Below are 21,676 nucleotides of genomic sequence, written 5' to 3'. Positions count from 1 at the left end.
AAATAAGTGTCTGATCACTGTGGAGTCCAACTCTAAAACACCCCGTGATCTCGAGAATTGGGCGGGGTTGGTAGCGCGCTCCATGCATTGTCTATGGGAGCACCAGGGATACCACAGTACAGCGATCGTGTATCTCCCATAGATAGAATAGTTTTTTGGTGCTGGAATACCACATTAGGGCAGGGTCACACGGGGTGCATCCACAGCATATTTCCCTCTGCAGATGCGCCAATGGCAATCACAGAGGGACTGTAGAGCAAGCTTTCAGCTGTGGCCGGGTAGCTCTGTGTGTATGCTCATAGTGGCGGATTTCTACAAAAATCACACAGAACTACCCGGCCTCAGACGAAGCTTGCTCTGCAGTCCCTCTGTAACTGCTGTCGGCTCATCCACAGCGTTAAATATGCTGCAGGTGCGCCCTGTATGACCCTGCCCTTATGTATGATTTTGGACACTTATTTCTATGTTTTACTATTGCATAGATTTCATCTAATAAAGCCATACATGTTTCAAACCTTCATTCGAGCATTAGCACATGGTCACACATCATAGTTCTGTTAGCCATCTATATAAGATATCAAGCTGAATGAAATTTCTACTAAGTACCCATCTGCATGTATCTTCATACCTATTGTACCTACAAGTGATGCCAAAATGTTATTCATTTTTTTGTAATTACTTTGCCCTCAGTTGCAATGAAACATGTCCTCATGGATATTTTGGATCCAACTGTTCAAGCATCTGTGATTGTAGTGGTGGCCCATGTGACCCAACCCATGGAACATGCCAACTGAGTAAGCAAGCTGATTACTTTTCATATTTACTTCTTTCATCTACTTTCATGTACAGTTTTCCTATACTTAGTGCCTATATCCCCACCAATCTCTACAATGATCTGAGAGAAGTATTGCTCTCATTTTCTTCCTGTGAATATGTACAGCAAAACGGAAACAGAAGCACTTCTCTCAGCTTGTTTTAGAGATCTGAACACCAAGACCTCGACCGATCAAAACTTTTGACATGCTTTTTTTTCTTCAAAGTGACAGTGACTCTTTAAATCCTTAAGGATGCAGGACGTAAATGTACGTCCTGGTGCGGTGGTACTTAACGCACCAGGACGTACATTTACGTCCCGTGCATAACCGCGGGCATCGGAGCGATGCCCGTGTCATGCGCCCCTGATCTCGTGGGCGTCCGCCATTAACCCCTCAGGTGCCGTGATCAATACAGATCCCGGCATCTGCGGCAGTGCGGGATTTGAATGAATGATCGGATCGCCCGCAGCGCTGCTGCGGGGATCCGATCATTCAGAACGCCGCACGGAGGTCCCCTCACCTTCCAGCTCCCGGCGTCTCCTGCTCTGGTCTGAGATCGAGCAGACCAGAACAGAAGATGACCGATAACACTGATCTGTTCTATGTCCTATACATAGAACAGATCAGTATTAGCAATCATGGTATTGCTATGAATAGTCCCCTATGGGGACTATTCAAGTGTAAAAAAAAATGTAAAAAAATGTAAAAGTAAAAGTAAAAAAAAAGTGAAAAATCCCCTCCCCCAATAAAAAAGTAAAACGTCCGTTTTTTCCTATTTTACCCCCAAAAAGCGTAAAAAATATATTTTATAGACATATTTGGTATTGCCGCGTGCGTAAATGTCTGAACTATTAAAATAAAATGTTAATGATACCGTACGGTGAACGTCGTGAACAAAAAAAAAAAAAAAGTCCAAAATTGCTACTTTTTTAATACATTTTATTAAAAAAAAATTATAAAAAATGTATTAAAAGTTTTTTTATATGCAAATGTGGTATCAAAAAAAAGTACAGATCATAATAGAATAATAGATAGTATAAGTATGTAATAATGGGTATCAATTTAATCGTATTGACCCTCAGAATAAAGAACACACGTCATTTTTACCAAAAATTGTACGGCGTGAAAACAAAACCTTCCAAAATTAGCAAAATTGCGTTTTTCTTTTTAATTTCCCCACAAAAATAGTGTTTTTTGGTTGCGCCATACATATTATGATATAATGAGTTATGTCATCACAAAGGACAACTAGTCGTGCAAAAAACAAGCCCTCATACTAGTCTGTAGATGAAAATATAAAAGAGTTATGATTTTTAGAAGGCGAGGAGGAAAAAATGAAAACGTAAAAATTAAATTGTCTGAGTCCTTAAGGCCAAAATGGGCTGAGTCCTTAACCTGTTAAGGACATAGGACGTTCTCTAACGTCCTCACTACCTGGGCTTTAATGCCCAAGGACGTTAGAGAACGTCCTGTTGTATTTCCGGTCTCTGCCGCTCGCCGGGCAGAGATCGGAACTGGATGCCTGCTGAAATCCTTCAGCAGGCATCCAGGGCAAACGCCGAGGGGGGCCATGTAGGCCCCCCATGTCGGCGATCGCCGCAAATCGCAAGGGAAATCGCCCTTGCGATCTGCGGCGATACCAGGCTGATCGGGTCTCTGGGACCCGACCACCCGGTAATTTCGCATGATCCCGGCTGTCACAGACAGCCAGGACCATGCTGAAGTATAGGAGCGAGGTGGCAAGCCTGCCACCTCCTCCTATACCCTGCGATCTGTCGGTTAGTTAACCGACCAATCGCAGGAGGGGGGGCGGTTACTTCCTCCCGTCCTGCCCGGCCCCTGAAAGTCCGGAGAGGACGGGAGGAAGACCGGAGGACGAGGCGGGGGACGGGGGAGTGCAGGGGACCGGCCCCGGTACTTACCTCGTCCCTGAAGACCCGGATCCCGGCGAGGAAGATGGCGGCGGCGGCGACAGGTGAGTAGATCTTCAGCCGCGGTCGGGCCCTTTACAGCAATGCACGTCGCCGTAAAGCGACATGCATTGCTGTAATGGGACCGTGTATACTACAACTCCCAGCATGCCCAGACAGCCCTTGGCGTCTGGGCATGCTGGGAGTTGCAGTTTTGCAACATCTGGAGGTCCACAGTTTGGAGACCACTGTGCCCTTCCAGATGTTGCAAAACTACACATCCTCAGCATGCCCTTACTGTCCAGGCATGCTGGGAGTTGTAGTTCTGTAACATCTGACCCTTCAGATGTTGCAGAACTACAACTCCCAGCATGCCTGGACAGTTTTGGCATACTGGGAGTTCTAGTTTTGCAACATCTGGAAGGGCACAGATTGGGAACCACTGTATTAGTGGTCTGCAAACTGTAGTCCTCCAGATGTTGCAAAACTACAACTCCCAGCATGCTGGGAGTTGTAGTTCGGCAACATCTGGCTCTAAAGATCTTGCCGAACTACTACTCCCAGCATTCCTGAGAATGTTTGGGAGTTGTGGTTTTGCAACAACTGGAGGCACACTGGTTGGGAAACATTGTCTGTTTCCTAACTCAGTGTTTCCCAACCGTGTGCCTCCAGCTGTTGCAAAACTATAACTACCAGCATGCACTGATAAACTGTGCATGCTGGGAGTTGTAGTTTTGTAACAGCTGGAGGTCCCCCCCTTGTGAATGTACAGGGTACATTCACATGGGCAGGGGGCTTACAGTGAGTATCAGGCTGCAAGTTTGCGATGCAGCTAATTTTGCGCGGCAGCTCAAACTCGCAGCGGGAACTCGCTGTAATCCCCCGCCCATGTGACTGTACCCTAAAAACACTACACTACACTAACACAAAATAAAATAAAAGTAAAAAACACTACATATACACATACCCCTACACAGCCCCCCCCCCCCCTCCCAATAAAAATGAAAAACGTCCGGTACGCCACTGTTTCCAAAATGGAGCCTCCAGCTGTTGCAAAACAACAACTCCCAGTATTGCTGGACAGCCGTTGACTGTCCAGGCATGCTGGGAGTTTTGCAACAGCTGGAGGCACCCTGTTTGGGAATCACTGGCGTAGAATACCCCTATGTCCACCCCTATGCAAGTCCCTAATTTAGGCCTCAAATGCGCATGGCGCTCTCACTTTGGAGCCCTGTCGTATTTCAAGGCAACAGTTTAGAGTCACATATGGGGTATCGCCGTACTCGGGAGAAATTGCCTAACAAATTTTGGGGGGATTTTTCTCCTTTAACCCCTTATGAAAAGGTGAAGTTGGGGTCTACAACAGCGTGTTATTGTAAAAAAATAAATTTTTTACACTAACACGCTGGTGTTGCCCTTTACTTTTCATTTTGACAAGAGGTAAAAGGGAAAAACGCCCCCCAAAATTTGTAATGCAATTTCTCCCGACTACGGAGATACCCCATATGTGGGCGCAAACTTCTCTGGGGGCGCACAACAAGGCCCAGAAGGGAGAGTGCACCATGTACATTTGAGGTGATTTGCACAGGGGTGGCTGATTGTTACAGCGGTTTTGACAAACGCAAAAAAAAAAAAAAACCCCACATGTGACCCCATTTCGGAAACTACACCCCTCACGGAATATAATGAGGGGTGCAGTGAGAATTTACCCCCCACTGGTGTCTGACAGATCTTTGGAAGAGTGGGCTGTGCAAATTAAAAATTTTGTACAGCCCACAGTTCCAAAGTTCTGACAGACACCAGTGGGGGGGTAAATGCTCACTGTACACCTTGTTACGTTCCTCAAGGGGTCTAGTTTCCAAAATGGTATGCCATGTGGGGGTTATTTTGCTGTCCTGGCACCATAGGGGCTTCCTAAATGCGACATGCCCCCCGAGCAAAATTTGCTCTCCAAAAGCTAAATATGACTCCTTCTCTTCTGAGCATTGTAGTTCGCCCGTAGTGCACTTCAGGTCCACTTATGGGGTACCTTCATACTCAGAAGAGATGGGGTTACAAATTTTGGGGGGTATTTTCTGCTATTAACCCTTGCAAAAATGTGAAATTTGGGGGGAAACACACATTTTAGTGAAAAAAAAAATATATTTTTTTACATATGCAAAAGTCGTGAAACCCCTGTGGGGTATTAAGGCTCACTTTATTCCTTGTTACGTTCCTCAAGGGGTCTAGTTTCCAAAATGGTATGCCACGTGAGGGTTTTTTGCTGTTGTGGCACCATAGGGGCTTCCTAAATGCGACATGCCCCCCGACCAAAATTTGCTCTCCAAAAGCCAAATATGACTCCTTCTCTTGTGAGCATTGTAGTTTGCCCGTAGTGCACTTCAGGTCCACGTATGGGGTACCTCCATACTCAGAAGAGATGGGGTTACAAGTTTTGGGGGGTATTTTCTGCTTTTAACCCTTGCAAAAATGTGAAATTTGGGGGGGAAACACACATATTAGTGAAAAAAAATTTTTTTTTTTTTTACATAGGCAAAAGTCGTGAAACACCTGTGCGGTATTAAGGTTCACTTTACCCCTTGTTACGTTTCCCAAGGGGTCTAGTTTCCAAAATGGTATGCCATGTGGGGATTTTTTGCTGTTCTGGTACCATAGGGGCTTCCTAAATGCAACATGCCCCCCAAAAACCATTTCAGAAAAACGTACTCTCCAAAATTCCCTTGTCGCTCCTTCGCTTCTGAGCCCTCTACTGCGCCCGCCGAACACTTTACATAGACATATGAGGTATGTGCTTACTCGAGAGAAATTGGGCTACAAATATAAGTATAAATTTTCTCTTTTTACCCCTTGTAAAAATTAAAAAATTGGGTCTACAAGAACATGCGAGTGTAAAAAATGAAGATGGTGAATTTTCTCCTTCACTTTGCTGCTATTCCTGTGAAACACCTAAAGGGTTAAAATGCTGTCTGAATGTCATTTTGAATACTTTGGGGGGTGCAGTTTTTATAATGGGGTCATTTGTGGGGTATTTCTAATATGAAGACCCTTCAAATCCACTTCAAACCTGAACTGGTCCCTGAAAAATAGTGAGTTTGAAAATTTTGTGAAAAATTGGAAAATTGCTGCTGAACTTTGAAGCCCTCTGGTGTCTTCCAAAAGTAAAAACTCATTAATTTTATGATGCAAACATAAAGTAGACATATTGTATTTGTGAATAAAAAAATTTTTTATTTGGAATATCCATTTTCCTTACAAGCAGAGAGCTTCAAAGTTCGAAAAATGCAAAATTTTCAATTTTTTCAGCAAATTTTGAAATTTTTCACTATGAAACGATGCAAGTATCGACAAAATTTTACCAATAACATAAAGTAGAATATGTCACGAAAAAACAATCTCGGAATCAGAATGATAGGTAAAAGCATTCCAGAGTTATTAATGTTTAAAGTGACAGTGGTCAGATGTTCAAAAAACGCTCCGGTCCTAAGGTGTAAAATGGCCTGGTCCTTAAGGGGTTAAGGAGTTAAAAACCTAAACTTGTGAACACATGCTAAACCACAGACTATACAGATTTCAGTTCAAAGTGGTGTAGGTGACACTGAAACAAAGGCCTACTACGCATAAGAACTGCATCAGTATATATGGAGGCATCATGCTATGCAATGCTTTCTTACTATACAAATAAATAAGTGAAGGTATTGGAGAGAAAGACAGGTGACAGAATAATAAAAATTAAACATGGGGTACATGGGGGGAGATTTATCAAACTGTGTGAGAGAAAAAGTGGAGGGATTTCCTCACAGCAACCAATCACAGCTCAGCTAACAAGCTGAGGTAAAGTGAAAGCTGAGCTGTGATTGGTTGCTGTGGGAAATTCCCTCCACTTTTTTTCTCACACAGTTTGATAAATCTGGGCCATGGAGATTACTAAGAGCACCTATACCTTCTACAGTGGTCCTTCAAGTTACAATATTAATTGGTTCCAGGATGACCATTGTATGTTGAAACCATTGTATGTTGAGACCATAACTCTATGGAAACCTGGTAATTGGTTCTAAAGGCCCAAAATGTCATCCAAAAATAGGAAAAAGTGAGGATTAAAGAAAAATAAGTAGATAACTAATCTAGATAAAGCAAATCCTTACATATAAAAGTAAGAAAGATCTGCTGGGAGCTGTAAATCACTGTCTATGTCAGTGTTTCCGAAGCAGGGCGCCTCCGGTTGTTGCAAAACTACAACTCCCAGTATGCCCGGACAGCCAAAGGCTGTCCGGGCATGCTGGGAGTTGTAGTTTTGCAACAGCTGGGGGCACCCTGCTTGAGAAACACTGGTCTATGTAGAGGAAAGGAACTTCTTCGGGGTCCTGTACAGTACACACAGTGTCCTAAAAAAGTAACATGGAGTCGCCCTCACCTGGTGTCCAAAGGAGCAGCTAACCCTGGTACAGGTAAAGTGTACAGAACATGTAATTCCTCCCTGTACTGTAGGGGGCGGTACCAGACATCAGTCAGTGCATACACTTCAGTAATACAGGTGTTTTACCAGTGAATGCCCATACTGATTGGTCAGTTCTTTCAGCCATTGACATGTTTCACAGATCTGGACCCTCTGTTGTATTATATGTTGAGTCTGGTTTCAACTTACAAAGGTCCAGAAAAGACCATTGTATGTTGAAACTATTGTATGTTGAGGCCATTGTAAGTTGAGGGATCACTGTATATGTGCAAGCCCTGTAATTTCTATATGTGTGTTCTGTTGTAGCATCCAGCCAAAAGGGAGCCATTATCGCTGGGGCGCTGGTTCCTTTATGCCTGCTGTTGCTCCTCTGCTGCTGTTGCTGCTGCTGCTGTTGCTGTGGAAATAATGAACCTCAGAGTAAAGAAAGGTAAATCTTATACATTATAAGTAGTAATAACAACAAAATGAAAAATATAGAGGGAATGTTGTTGGAATGGGAACTCATTAAAGGGAGATAAACAAAAAACTAATTCTTAGAAAGTGTAAATTTAGACTTGATAATCTAAGGACTATTTACACGGTGGAGTTTCCTAGCAGAATCCAGTGGAAAATTCTGCTTGGAATTTTCATTGCAGCAGACTCCAATTGTTTTCATTGGGATTCTGTTGCACCGTGCACACGGCAGAATTTTCACAGCGGACACATCTGCCACAGAAATTCAAATTCTGGCCTCTGCAGAAAGAATTGACATTTCCAAGCGATGCAAGCACCGACTGATTACAACCAGACGTTACGTAAAAATTCAGCCTTGTGAATGAGGCCTAAGGGTATGTTCACATGGCAGAATTTTTCTAATTTGGCAGAAATTCAGTTCAGCAAAGATTGCTGAAGGGAATTGCGGAATTCCGACAGAATTCTGACAGAATTGTGGTGGAATTCTGTGTTATTTTAACACTGATTTCAGTAGGATTCTGCAGACTAGTCTTATATTTTGACGGAATGCTGAAATGCATTTGATCTTTAAAGGGGCACTCCGCCTCTAGACATCTTATCCCCTATCCAAAGGATAGGGATAAGATGTCAGATCCGATGGGGACCCCCGTGATCTCGGCTGCAGCACCCACCTGTTGCGGCTTCCGGAAACGCTGGAGGCTTCGGCTCCCGACCACGGTGACGTGAGACTGTGACATCATGACTCCGCCCCGTGTGACGTCACGCCCCGCCCCCTCAATGCAAGTCTATGGGAGGGGGCATGGCGGCTGTCATGATCTCCCATCACCGTGGTCGTGAGGCGTTAGGATGAGAGCCTCCATCGCTTCTGGGAGCCGCAACAGGTGGGTGCTGCAGCCGAGACCCCTGCGATCTGACATCTTATACCCTATAGTTTCGATAGGGGATAAGATGTCTAGGGGCGGAGTACCCCTTTAAACAGCCTGAGCCACTGTTACAAAGTTGTGCATTCTTAGGGTATGTTCATTTGCAGAAGAATTCCCACAGAAATTCTGCTGTAACTTACTTCAAATTTATTTGAATGGGATTCCGCAGTCCCATTCAGACAGCAGAATTTTCGTGGTGGGCATTCCACTACTGAAATTCTGCTGTCTGAATGGGACTGCGGAATCCAATTCAAATCAATTTGAAGTAAATTACGGCTATCAAAATTCTTCAGTAGAATTCCACACAGAAATTCTGCTGTGTCAACATATCCTAAGAATGCACCAGATTTGTAACAGCGGCTCAGGCTGTAAAAAAATCCAATGCATCTTTAGACTGTCTAGTCTAAGTGTGCACCACTTTTTATCTTGCCAAGGTTTATGAGAAAACGGGAGCCAAAATTTTGTATTCATGACACATTCTAGCCACGTATCCTTTTTAATAATAAAAACATCGAAAATGTCAAGGACGTCAAGTGAGGCTGGGTTCACACTACGTTTTTCAACTACGGTTCCCGCATACGTTTTCTATCAAAAACCGTATGGGGGAAAAAACGGATGGAACAGTATGGGAAAAAGTAAACCGTATGGGTTTTTAAACAGTATACTGTTTTTAAAAGTGCATACAGTTCCGTCAGTTTTTACAGAAAAAAAACCCATACGTTTTTGAAATTTTTGTCCATTTTTAATGGGAGGGGTCTTGGGTGGGGACTTTAGTATTCAAATGCGCATGTGCAAAGTAAAAACGTATACGTTTTTCCCGTATGGAACCGTATACATGTGCGTTTCCCATTGACGTCCATGTTAAAAAAAACGTATGCGGTTGCAGTACGGTTTTTAAACCGGAGTCAAAACTGTGGTTGACCACGATTTTGTCTCCGGTTTAAAAACCGTACTGCAACCGCATAAGTTTTTTTTTAACATGGACGTCAATGGGAAACGCACATGTATACGGTTCCATACGGGAAAAACGTATACGTTTTTACTTTGCACATGCGCATTTGAATCCTAAAGTCCCCACCCAAGAACCCTCCCATAAAAAATGGACAAAATTTTCAAAAACGTATGGGTTTTTTTTCTACAAAAACGGACGGAACAGTATGCACTTTTAAAAACAGTATACTGTTTAAAAACCCATACGGTTTACTTTTTCCCATACTGTTCCATCCGTTTTTTCCCCATACGGTTTTTGATAGAAAACGTATGCGGGAACTGTAGTTGAAAAACGTAGTGTGAACCCAGCCTTAGCCAGTTTTTTGGAGCAAACTGGACCAGTTTTTGGCAAATGCCATTTTGTTTACATCCCCACCCATGGATTCAGCTTTACCCAATTCACAGTTTAATTGGAAGGAGTTTTTCTCATTTATTCATAGGACAAGGGACTCCTATTGATCACTAGAACAGTGTATCCGAGTCCTTAGTTCCTTTTCAACTGCTTGACCATGAGGATTTTTTTTCCCCGCAGAATGGACCCTAAAACGGGTCGGAGCACAATGCACACTTTCGGAGTATACCGAAAAAAAATTGCGCATGCGTCATTTTCACTGAATTGCTGACAGCGCTCCATTTAATGGAGCCCAACTGCAATGTGAAAGAGGCCTTGTGTGTGTGTGTGTGTGTGTGTGTGTATATATATATATATATATATATATATATATATATACACAAACTGTAAAATGGTGTTATAAGAGGAACATACACTTTAAGAATGGTAGTGCTACATTGTGTTTATGTTTTTTATTTTTTTGCATTTTATTTTCATGTTACAAGTTAAGTAGATTTTTGATAATTGGATAAAGCAATGAAATTACAATATTGAGAAATATATAGGATGGAATTTTACCTCAATTTCCTCAACAGAAACAAAAAATAATAATATTCAAACTGACTATATTTATACCCGTCTGCCACCCAGTGGGGACAGAATTACTAGAGTCAGACACCCACAGATATGTCTAAGTCAGTGTTTTCCAAACAGTGTGCCTCCAGCTGTTGAAAAACTACAACTCCTAGCATGCACGGACAGCCTTTGGCTGTCCGGGCATGCTAAGAGTTGTGGTTTTGCAACAGCTGGAGGCACACTGTTTGAAAAACACTGGTCTAAGGTAGTTCTTGCCAATGTCTCTGCATCCCATAGCCAGTCTATAACTAAATAGAACAATGGAAATGGCAACAAAGATTTGCGTAGGACGGTACTGTTTGTTGTGACCTCCAAGGACGTGCATTTAATTCTTTTTCTATTGCAGAGAATCTAGAGGTGACAGAGGATGTTTATCAAGGATGAAGCACAATTTCCAAGGAGCCCTTGTTAACATAGGCTTTTTCCTTCCATGCTGTTCTATTGGGAGTGACAAAGTTTCTTGGGTTACTGGTAAGAAATCTGAAATCCGCCATTAAAAATTGCATCTAGAGGTTTGTTCTACGTTTTTTTTTAATTATTGCCGAAAAACATTAAAATAATAATTTATAAACCATTTCCATATGTTGTGCATTCTGTCAGGATTTAGGAGAATATTCCACTACTAAATCAAGACAGAATTCCCCCACCATTCCACCAGCAATGTATGTGGATGGGATATGTAGTGCCCCATTTACATGGTCTGGAAAAAATATCCCTCCAGAATAATGGAGCTACAGATTTCTGCATGGAGCACTTGTGCAAAGCCTGACTGTGTGAACATACCCACACAGCCAGAAGAAAGCAGTCAATGTCGAAAGGGACAATAAATTTACACCATCTTACCATTTACTAAAGGTTGCTTTTATAATAATTCATCCCTTGGACCCCAATCTATAACCAAGGGTGTATGTATAGGGGGTGCAATACCAGCAGTTGGGTGCAAGCACTGGTGCTTAGGGAGGCGAAAAGGCACCTCTGCCACATGAGAAGACACCAGTATTACAAATGGCACATATGGTAAGTTGAGAGTCCTGTCAAAGAGTTTCTTTATGGGACCCAGAAGCAATTTGAGACTGTTGAGACCCAATTAGCTCCTAGCAGGCTATAACTACCCCTGCCCCTTATTACAATAATTAATTAAACAATAACTGACACAACAACAATTCAACTTTTTTATGAGTGGGGATCGGCCACAGCTTTATTTATAAAATTACTTATATAAATAACAATTTAACTGTAACAAAGACACCGATTGGCTTCTTACCAACCCGAGAGGTGCTGCCACACTGTCCTGTGTGGAGGTCTACCCCGGGTTGACCCCGCTTTCACCGTCTTCTTACCGCCAAGCTGTGACTTACAATAAACAGAGATACAAAAAAGGGAGGGAGGGAGGGCAAAACTCCAGGTCCTGGGCAGATTGAGGGGGGAAGGGAGGCACCACAGCTATAAATACCCAGGGGAGGGCCCCTGAAAGCCCGGGAAACTATTAAACCCCTGATTGGTGCACTCCTCCCCAAATGGGACAGCACTATAGTTACCAACAAGTTTTTACAGGCGGGGGAGGGGACTAAAAACCTTGCCTGTATATTTCTTAACCCCTTAACTGCTCACCAGTCAGGGGGCAAGCTAGTTATGCACAGCTTGCCCCTCCAAAGTCACTATACAAACAGAAAATATTTTTACCAAATTGTTGCTGTACAAAAACCTGCAAATAATACCAATATAAAAAGACCACATAATTCCACTTTATACCAAGGCCATGTTATACCACCACATAGTGACTAAATATCCCCATATTCTCATAAAGTCATAGACATCAGCTCTACACAGGCTCTACAGACTGTATAAGTGATTACAGTAACATCCAACGACTACAGGTGACGTCTTCTCTGATTGGATTCGTAGACTTTCATTATTTTTCTCAATTCGGACCAGACCACCATGAAGACATCTGCCAGACACAATTCCTCTAGAATTAGCCAAACAGACATTTTTGGCTTCTCACATTTTCAGCTCCCCTTTTTTGCATCCTATACAAACTTAACAGATGGTAATAGTGCCCTAGATGATAATAATGACTCTCTTCTGTACTCCTCACAGTAATAGTTGCCCCTTTAGGCCCCTACACAGTAATATTGCTCCTCTTAGTGTCTCACACTGTAATCATGCCCCCACACAATAATGCCTCCCTTCATGCCTCACGCAGTAGTAGTCCACTGTTCTGCCCAGTAGTAATCCAAATTTCTGCCCCCCACGCATTAGAAATACACTAATAGTGCTTGAAAACTTAAAAAAGTAATACTCACCCAGTCCCATTGCGATGAGAGGCTGGGAGCTCTTACTCTGCTGCCTAAGGTGCAATGCGATAATGTCATTGTGTTGCCGCCACTAGAACATTAATGTTGCCATTGTGCTCTTGACCTCTTGTGGGCTGCAGGCTTATAGCAACCTGTGGTTTTGACGAGTAAGAGGCAGCAGCCAATGGCTCTCTGCTTCACCATATAATTCAACTGGATTCATGTCCTAAGGATGCAGATACAGTTGAGGCACTGAATAAAAAATCCAGGCTTGTGCCCCAGATGCCCGGTACACTGCTAAATACAACCTCAGTCAATTTTTTTTCCATTATTATATTTATCGGCATTGTTTAGTCTAGTTAAGACTCTTAATGTTAAAAGGGTTTTCCGGGATTTATCTTTTTTTTTTTTTTTTTTTTTTATATATAAACATATTGCCCAGAATGCCAATAAAACCCAAACAGGACTTACCTCCCGCTGCTCCCCCAGTGCCTCCGATATCCTACACCCGACCTCCACTGCTATCCTCTTTCTGGTGCTGGGGGCTGACTTGTCAGACTGCAGCCCTGCTAATTGCCAGCCACAAATGTTCCGCCTCAGCCGATGATAGGCTGAGCGTCAGTGTGAAATATTGTGCCCCGTCACCAGGAAGAAGACTAGGGCCTGGCTCAATACATTACACTGTCGCTCAGCTGATAACTTGTTGAGGAGGGACATCCCTGTGGCCGGCAATCAGGTCCTTCCTTGAATAAAATTTGACAGTTAACCTATAGATTTATCAGGATATGATGCCAGTTTTCTGGCTTTAATCTTTCTACACTGCTTCTGCTGCTGACAGGTTTTACTTTAATTTACACCAGGATCTGGCATAAACTATGATGGAAATCCACCCTGGTCATAGCTGGCATAGACTTCAAAGTGTGGCGCACTGACAGTGAAAGAAGCACCGCATTTAGGGTACAGACGTATTTTATGCTGCGGATCTGCCGACGATGGAACCCTACATTGTGCCTCCATCTGTGCCTGCACATAGTGGCAATCCACTGCTACGAGCAGACATGCTGCAGTATATTCGCACACATTGCGGCTGTTCTCGGCCTACCTCAGCTGTCCAGTGCGATGTGTGTGAGTATGCTGAGCATGAGCGCGACAACTCACACATCGCAACATCTCTACTCGTAGTGGCGGATTGCCGCTATGAGCAGGCACAGATGGAGGCACAATGTGGGGTCCATCGTTGGCGGATCTGCTGCGTAACATACGCTGCAGATCAATCTGTGTAAACCTACCTGTCACGATCACACCCTATCGGTCCAGCAAAGACGCTAGGGAGAGTGTGATGGTGCAAGGGTTAAAGCCAGCAGACCTCTGGGTATCCACTACTAGTCCCAGCAAGTCACCACATTAACCCTTTGATAAACGTGTTTCACCAGAGCTTCCTTCAGAAAGGTGAGCTCCTATATTTAGAGATAAAAGACCAGAGCTGATTAATTAAACATTTAATCTGATAAAAGGTATCACAGTGCTAGGTATAAAATAAACAAATGACATACAGGTACAAAAAATATATAAAGAGTTTAGCAAGGCCAGTTCAGAAAACAAAAATGAAGTCCTTACGGCATAATGGTATAGCAGTCCTTGTGACTGAGTCTCCAGCTGTTCTTAGGATGGTCTTGTCAGCTTATGCCACAGGCTTGACCAGAGGTTTGTCCAACATATCAGTTTATATTGGCTTTTTAGGAGGGAAAAACCTCCATCCCCCCTCCTCTCTGATCCCACCAGGTGGGGGGGGGGGGGGGGGTTGGCATCTCTCTTCCTGTACCCTTATCTCATTTTGATTTATGATGGCCAGAGTGCCTGACTTCAAAGGAGGTATAACACAGATAGACAGACCCCCAATAAAACTGGAGTACACAAAAACAAATACACAGTCTGAATGAACCCTCACCCATGTCTTGAATTATACACTAATACAGCAATACAGTTATAACACATTTATGATTCTATAATCAGGCCTTGGGCCTGACACTACCCTTATTATGAAGCATACAATGCATCTAAGACCTGCAAAACGAGTGTATACATGTGGAAAATAGACCAACATATTCAATAGTTGACTATGCTTGGTTCTTTAAACTCATCAAGCATACTGTCAGTACACCACAATAAACATTGGCAAATTTTTATGACAGGTTGTCAACATTTATCTCAAATGTTGGGAAAAATGTAATGTGAACATAGCCTTAATGTAGTATTGTGAACCTAAAGGGAGCCTGACTAATTAATAATGCAGTCTAATCTGCATTCAGCATGTTACAGAGCATGCAGGGCTGATCAGACTGACATATATTTTTGCATGAAAAGTTCCAGGATAACTTGTAATTTATTCATGTAAATCTCTGCTCATTCTGGGTTAAGTTGCCATGTGGATTATCCTATTTAGTAAGTGACAGCTATGTATAAGTGTGCATATAGAGAGAGCTGTCTGTTACTGAGTAGGACCATGCACATGACTACTTACTCCAGAATGAGCAGATATTTACATGAATACAGGACAAGTTATCCTGGAACTTTTTCAATTACAGGTAGGTTCCCTTTTCTGGCTCACCGGCATAAACTCTGTAAAAGAATGCCAAGTATTCATGGATAAAGGGGAGAGCATCCAGCTGGGGAGAGAAGCACTCATCCGTGCACTTCTCTCAGCTTATTCTAACAAACCGCCTGGGTCTGAACACCTAGATCCCACATGTTTAGTGACATACTAGTAACGCTTTATGATCTATAAGTGATGTCAAGTGCTTTTAAAGTTTTTTCTTCATGAGCCTTTATCTTCCAGTTTCTCATCATGACACGGAACTGCCCTTCAACCACAGCTTCATTGAGTCCCCCTCTACAGGCTGGTTATCTGAAAACTCCTTTTCTTCATTTGAATCAGATGAAGATGGACCTGTGTACTGCGTTCCACCAAGAGAAGGTGACAGAAGTTGTTTTATCTCAGTTGCATGTAGACCATAAGGCAAGGATTAACTTATGAATCATTAACTAAATGAGTGTCTTTAAACTATCTTGCCACAGATGCCTTCTATATTGCTAGACTTATGTGCTTTCATTCCTGCTCTTTGTTCCCCTCACAATGTCAGCCACCCATGTCCCCATGCTAGCCACAGTGCCCCCCATGCCAGTAGCTGTCTCCACCATGGTGGGCTCAGTTGTCTCAAAGAGCTTATCTTCTGGGATTGGCTTCTTCTCTCAGAACCAGCTGTGAGTGTCCTGATTAATATTATGACATCACAATCAGGTGCTCTATCTCCCTAAATATATAACTTTAGAAAAGTTAAAATGTTGTCCCTAATAATAAAAAAAAAAAAGTAAGACTTAATTTAGCACTCCACAGGTAACTGTAATGGCTTACTATTTTGACTGCTCTGTGAGACTTCCTTTTTAAGGGGGTTCCAGCTTACCATTTTGACTGCTCTGTAAGACTTCCTGTTTACAGGGTTTTCCAGTCCTTTAACATAATTATCCAAGGGCAGTCAAGGGCAGAAAATCTTTAAAAAGCATGCATACTTCTCCATTTTTCCAGTACTACCACTAGTTAGGACTGCCCAGTGTAAGTGCCCTGATGACATCCACACTGCAGCCAATCACGTGACTAATTGGTTATGTGCCTTCACACTTGCATGTGACCCCTAAGGCCAGTCATTGGCTGCAGTACCAGGAGCAAGAAGAGATAGAGTATGTTTTTATTTTTTATTTTTCATTTTTGCCGCACTTGCCCCTTTTACCTGACAGAACCCTCCATCATTTCCTTACGGTGGAGCCTGTAAGTGTGCAACATGTAAGCAGAGGGGAGAGCTATGCTACTATCTTACTTTATGGTGAATATTATTATATAAGCAGCTATGTATGATTTATTTCTGTGTATTATGGAACAGCAGGGGTGGCAGCTTTCTCCTCAGGATGGTGTAGTCCTTTTCTAGCAGCTATGTTCTTTTATAGCATACAAACACTTTAGGAGCAGCTATGTCCTCTTTTAGAAGCAGTTGTAACTCCTCTTTAAGCTGGGCTGCAAGGTACAACAGAAATTCTATTAGGCTGATAACTAACAATATTCTGTATGAGTTCTGGCTAGAGGTAATGAAAATGTTCTCTTGATTTGCACAATTGACAATTGCCATCAGGACAAATTAGTGAGATAAAGCAGTGAAACGGGTAAAGTGATTTGTGAACCCCCAAATCCTGGCCAAATCTAAGGACAAGGCTCCACAGTTGATCCTTCCCACAGATGAAGAGTTAAAGAAAAATTCCACCAGATGTTGATTTCCCTATACTAAAATAGATATAAAACCAATTTCCCTATTAAACATAAAATTTTCCAATTTTCTTATGATATATTTTTGGGAAAAATCTTTTAATAACAGACAGAAGCTATTCTCTAGATTAGATACATTAGATGTAATTTGATAGAAATCTAGAAATCTAAATGTATAAATCAAGGATCCAGCACTTTGGCATTAGACATTTATATCTTCATCGAGAAATTGAACAGTCTAGAAACTTAGAAATAATTCTGACTGATATAGGGAACTAATATATCCTTTTTTCTTTTATAGGAATGTCTGTTGCTGACTTGGATGGGTTTCAAGAAATAAGCTCAAAATGCAATGTTTTCCCAGATGCCATGGTTTTAAGCACAGATGATGTATCCCTTCCATTTTCTATTCCTAGAACCTCTAGCATTGCAAAAGCCAAAAGACCATCTGTATCATTTGCTGAAGGAACCAAGTTTGAGAGTAGAAGATCGTCCACAACTGACACACCCAATCTTGTTAGGAAACCAAAACTTGCTATGAGTCTCCCAAAGTTGCCCTCTATACAGTCACAGACAATAGATGGAGATGAGTCACAAAAGGGTGAACACAGTAATGAGCACTATGACACCATAAACTATAACCCAGAATCGGAGGATCATCCTAAGCTTCAGAGAAGTGGTCCAGTTGGACGCCGGAGGACCATGTCTAACGCTCAAAAGACATCTTTCAAAGTAGAAGCTACAGAGACTGGCTTAAAAGAGAACACTGAAATTAAAAGGAAGGTTCATAATATTTCCACTCTTTATGTGACTGTTGGTCCCCCAAGAAAGCCTTTTAAGCCTCGTAGAAAATCAGAAGGCAATGTGGATGGAGCAGTGCAGGCAGTGTTGAAACGTTTGGGCAGTTTCCAGAAAGGAATCCCAAAACCTGCAAGAAGGAGTTTGTTACAGCAGTCCAATTCAAAAGCCACTCAGCTAAAGCTTACACATCCAGAAGATGTCAAAATTAGAATGAAAAATTCTTCAAATGATAAAATACAAGGCAGCCAGTTGAAAAAAAGTGTTCTTCCAAGTTCTTCTATCCTTAAAAAACACTTGTCCGAGGATGGTATAGAGAATGAAGGCAATACCGATAAACAAGAGAATATGTATTCCAACTTGCATGATCCAGTAATATTGGAACAAACCCAAAATGGTGATCATGTTTACCAAAGCCCAGATGATAAAGAAGACTCAGAACCTAAGTATGAAAACATAAGTATATCAAAGAGTTTAATGAACAATGAACTGGAGCCATCTCCCTTATATGAAGATGCAGAGATGAACTCTGATAACCCTAATTCCTAAACTTTTATGCACATTACAAAGATACCCTTTATTCAGTTCTATGTTACTTGAGCCATCCCATAGGCTGTTTTATACATATTTGATAATAAAAAATTGAAGGTAATATGCTGGGGTATTCTTATGGAAGTCAGTTTTTGACTACAGATAGATGCTGCCAGGGCAAATATACCAAAATATACCAAAATGATCTAAATGCATTGTGTGAGCCAATAACTAGAGACCTTTACAACAAAAAATAATTACAAGTTTGGTCTAATAGCAAAGTGTGTACATTTTACAAGAGACAGGATTCTTTCACAAAGGAATTTTGAAGTATTTAACTGATGATTCTTGAAAATAAAGTGAAAATGTATATACACTGCTCAAAAAATAAAGGGAATACTTAAACAACACAATGTAACACAAGTCAATCACACGTCTGTGAAATCACACTGTCCACTCAGGAAGCAACACTGATTAACAATCAATTTCACATGCTGCTGTGCAAATGGAACAGACAACAGGTGGAAATTATAGGCAATTAGCAACACACCTCCAATAAAGGAGTGGTTCTGCAGGTGGTGACCACAGACCACTTCTCAGTTCCCATGCTTCCTGGCTGAGGTTTTGGTCACTTTTTAATGCTGATGGTGCTTTCACTCTAGTGGTAGCAGTAGACAGAGTCTACAACCCACACAAGTGGCTCAGGTAGTGCAGCTCATTCAGGATGGCACATCAATGAGAGCTGTGGCAAGAAGGTTTGCTGTGTCTATCAGCATAGTATCCAGAGCATGGAGGCTCTACCAGGAGACAGGCCAGTACATCAGGAGATGTAGGAGAGAAACAACCCAGCAGCAGGACCGCTACCTCCACCTTTGTGCAAGGAGGAGCAGGAGGAGTTTTACTTTATGCGCTCCGGCTGCACACACTGGCCATGAGCGCATGGTCCCATTACCTGCTGCTGCCAATGGGGCTGGGACTCGCATCGCAGGACGCGCCCGCATGTGAGCCCCAGTCCGTCACTCACCGGGTGTTTTTCCTGCCTCTGCCTCTCTGCTCCGGTGCACATGTCCCCATCCCCTAGGGCGTGCGCACGTCGGAGCTTTAAGATTTAAAGGGCCAGTGCGCTCCTTAGTATAATTCACCTGTGGCTCATTGATAAATTCCTCCATCCTCCTCCCTTCCCTGCCGGTGCTTTGTTGCCTTGAGCCTGAGAGAAAGAATTACTGGTATTGCCTTGCTGTGTATCTGATCCTTTGCTGCGTGACCTGACCTTGCTCCTTTCCACCTGCCTACTTGCTACATTCCTGACTATGCTATTGTGCCGCCTGCCCTGACCTTCTGCTATCCTGACTACGAGATGCCTTATCCAACCTGTGCCTCGCATCTCCTCAGCCGCCTGTGTGGTCGAGCTGTGCCAGGGGAGCCACCTTAGACTCTGCTCCCTGGTATGGTCCGAGTCAACTGCCACACAGGTCCACCAGATCCACCGGGGTTCCTGTCTTCTGAAACTTGAATGTTACAAGGAGCACTGCCAGAGCCCTGAAAAATGACCCCCAGCAGGCCATAAATGTGCATGTGTCCACTGAAACAGTCAGAAACAGACTCCATGAGGGTGGTATGAGGGCCCGACATCCACAGGTGGGGGTTGTGCTTACAGCCCAACACCGTGCAGGACGTTTGGCATTTGCCAGAGAGCACCAAGATTGGCAAATTCGCCAATGACGCCCTGTGCTATTCACAGATGAAAGCAGATTCACACTGAGCACATGTGACAGACGTGAAAGAGTTTGTAGACGCCGTGGAGAACGTTCTGCTGCCAGTAATGGTGTGGGGTGGCATTTCTTTGGGGGGGGGGGGGGGGGCGCACAGCCCTCCATGTGCTTGCCAGAGGTAGCCTGACTGCCATTAGGTACCGAGATGAGATCCTCAGACCCCTTGTGAGACCATATGCTGGTGCAGTTGGACCTGGGTTCCCCCTAATGCAAGACAATACTAGACCTCATGTGGCTGGAGTGTGTCAGCAGTTCCTGCAAGAGGAAGGCATTGATGCTATGGACTGTCCCGCCCGTTCCCCAGACCTGAATCCGATTGAGCACATCTGGGACATCATGTCTCGCTCCATTCACCAACGCCACATTGTACCACAGACTGTCCAGAAGTTGGCGGATGCTTTAGTCCAGGTCTGGGAGGACATCCCTCAGGAGACCATTCGCCACCTCATCAGGACCATGCCCAGGCATTGTAGGGAGGTCATACGGGTATGTGGAGGCCACACATGCTACTGAGCCTCATTTTTACTTGTTTTAAGGACATTACATCAAAGTTGGATCAGGCTGTAGTGTGGTTTTCCACTTTGATTTTGAGTGTGACTCCATATCCAGACCTCCATGGGTTGATAAATTTGATTTCCATTGATAATTTTTGTGTGATTTTGTTGTTAGCACATTCAACTATGTAAAGACAAAAGTATTTCATATGATTAGTTCATTCATTCAGATCTAGAATGTGTTATCTTAGTGTTCCCTTTATTTTTTTGAGCAGTGTATTTGCAACTAGTGTTTCTGGGTTCCATGAAAACAAATGTCTCAACAACAGCAACAGATTATAGTAGAGAATAATAATAATAAAATAAGTGATGACTAGGTTTTTATAAGAGGGGTACTGTGGTGCAGTAAAACTTATCTCCTATCCAAAGGATAGGGGATAGGTTTAAGATCACGGGGTCTGACTGCTGGGACCCCCCACAGTCTTCTGCACGGCACCCTGGAAGGAAGCATGTCGACCCTCGCTCCTTTCCTGGGTAGTGCCAGGGTGCCGTGCAGGGGATAATGGGAGTCCCAGCTGTGGGACTCCTGCAATCTAAAACGTATCCCCTATCTGCAGGACATGGGATAAGTGTTTGATCCCTGGGGGTCCATCCGCAGAGACGCCCAACAATCTCATCATCCAACTGGATGCCTCAAATGGGGCACCAGCTCTCCCTGTGCATGGAGCCGTGGGGGTCTATGGCAACATCAGAAATACAGGAGTACAGCGCTTGTGTATCTCGGTGCTCCCACTGCTGAAACCTCCCCATGATCTCCAAAACGAAGGGTATGGAATAAGTTTTAAAGTACTACTTTGAAGCATTCTTTCAGTGACACACATAGAAATCTCTTAGCTGTCCATAAATGTTAGAATTTAGCCAAAGACTTACTCCATCACTCCACTAAAAACACATTAAT

The 21,676-nt window shown here is 43.1% G+C and overlaps 1 protein-coding gene across 2 annotated transcripts in view; it reads left to right on the top strand.

The window, feature by feature from the left end:
* Positions 1–18,573, top strand: part of SCARF1 (scavenger receptor class F member 1) — an 84,625-nt gene extending 66,052 nt beyond the window's left edge. For both annotated transcript variants that reach the window (XM_056558685.1, XM_056558684.1), the window contains 5 exons: positions 691–794; positions 7,485–7,608; positions 10,861–10,985; positions 15,648–15,785; positions 17,425–18,573. In XM_056558685.1, coding sequence (XP_056414660.1) covers positions 691–794; positions 7,485–7,608; positions 10,861–10,985; positions 15,648–15,785; positions 17,425–18,470 — 1,537 coding nt within the window. In that variant the 3' untranslated portion in view covers positions 18,471–18,573. The remainder of the gene's footprint in view (positions 1–690; positions 795–7,484; positions 7,609–10,860; positions 10,986–15,647; positions 15,786–17,424) is intronic.
* The last annotated feature ends 3,103 nt before the right edge of the window (positions 18,574–21,676 follow it).

This window comes from Hyla sarda, chromosome 2 (assembly GCF_029499605.1).
Source record: "Hyla sarda isolate aHylSar1 chromosome 2, aHylSar1.hap1, whole genome shotgun sequence".
NCBI classification, from domain to species: domain Eukaryota; kingdom Metazoa; phylum Chordata; class Amphibia; order Anura; family Hylidae; genus Hyla; species Hyla sarda.
The sequence above is the reverse complement of the archived record's forward strand: the minus strand, read 5'-3'. Positions and strand labels throughout refer to the sequence as shown.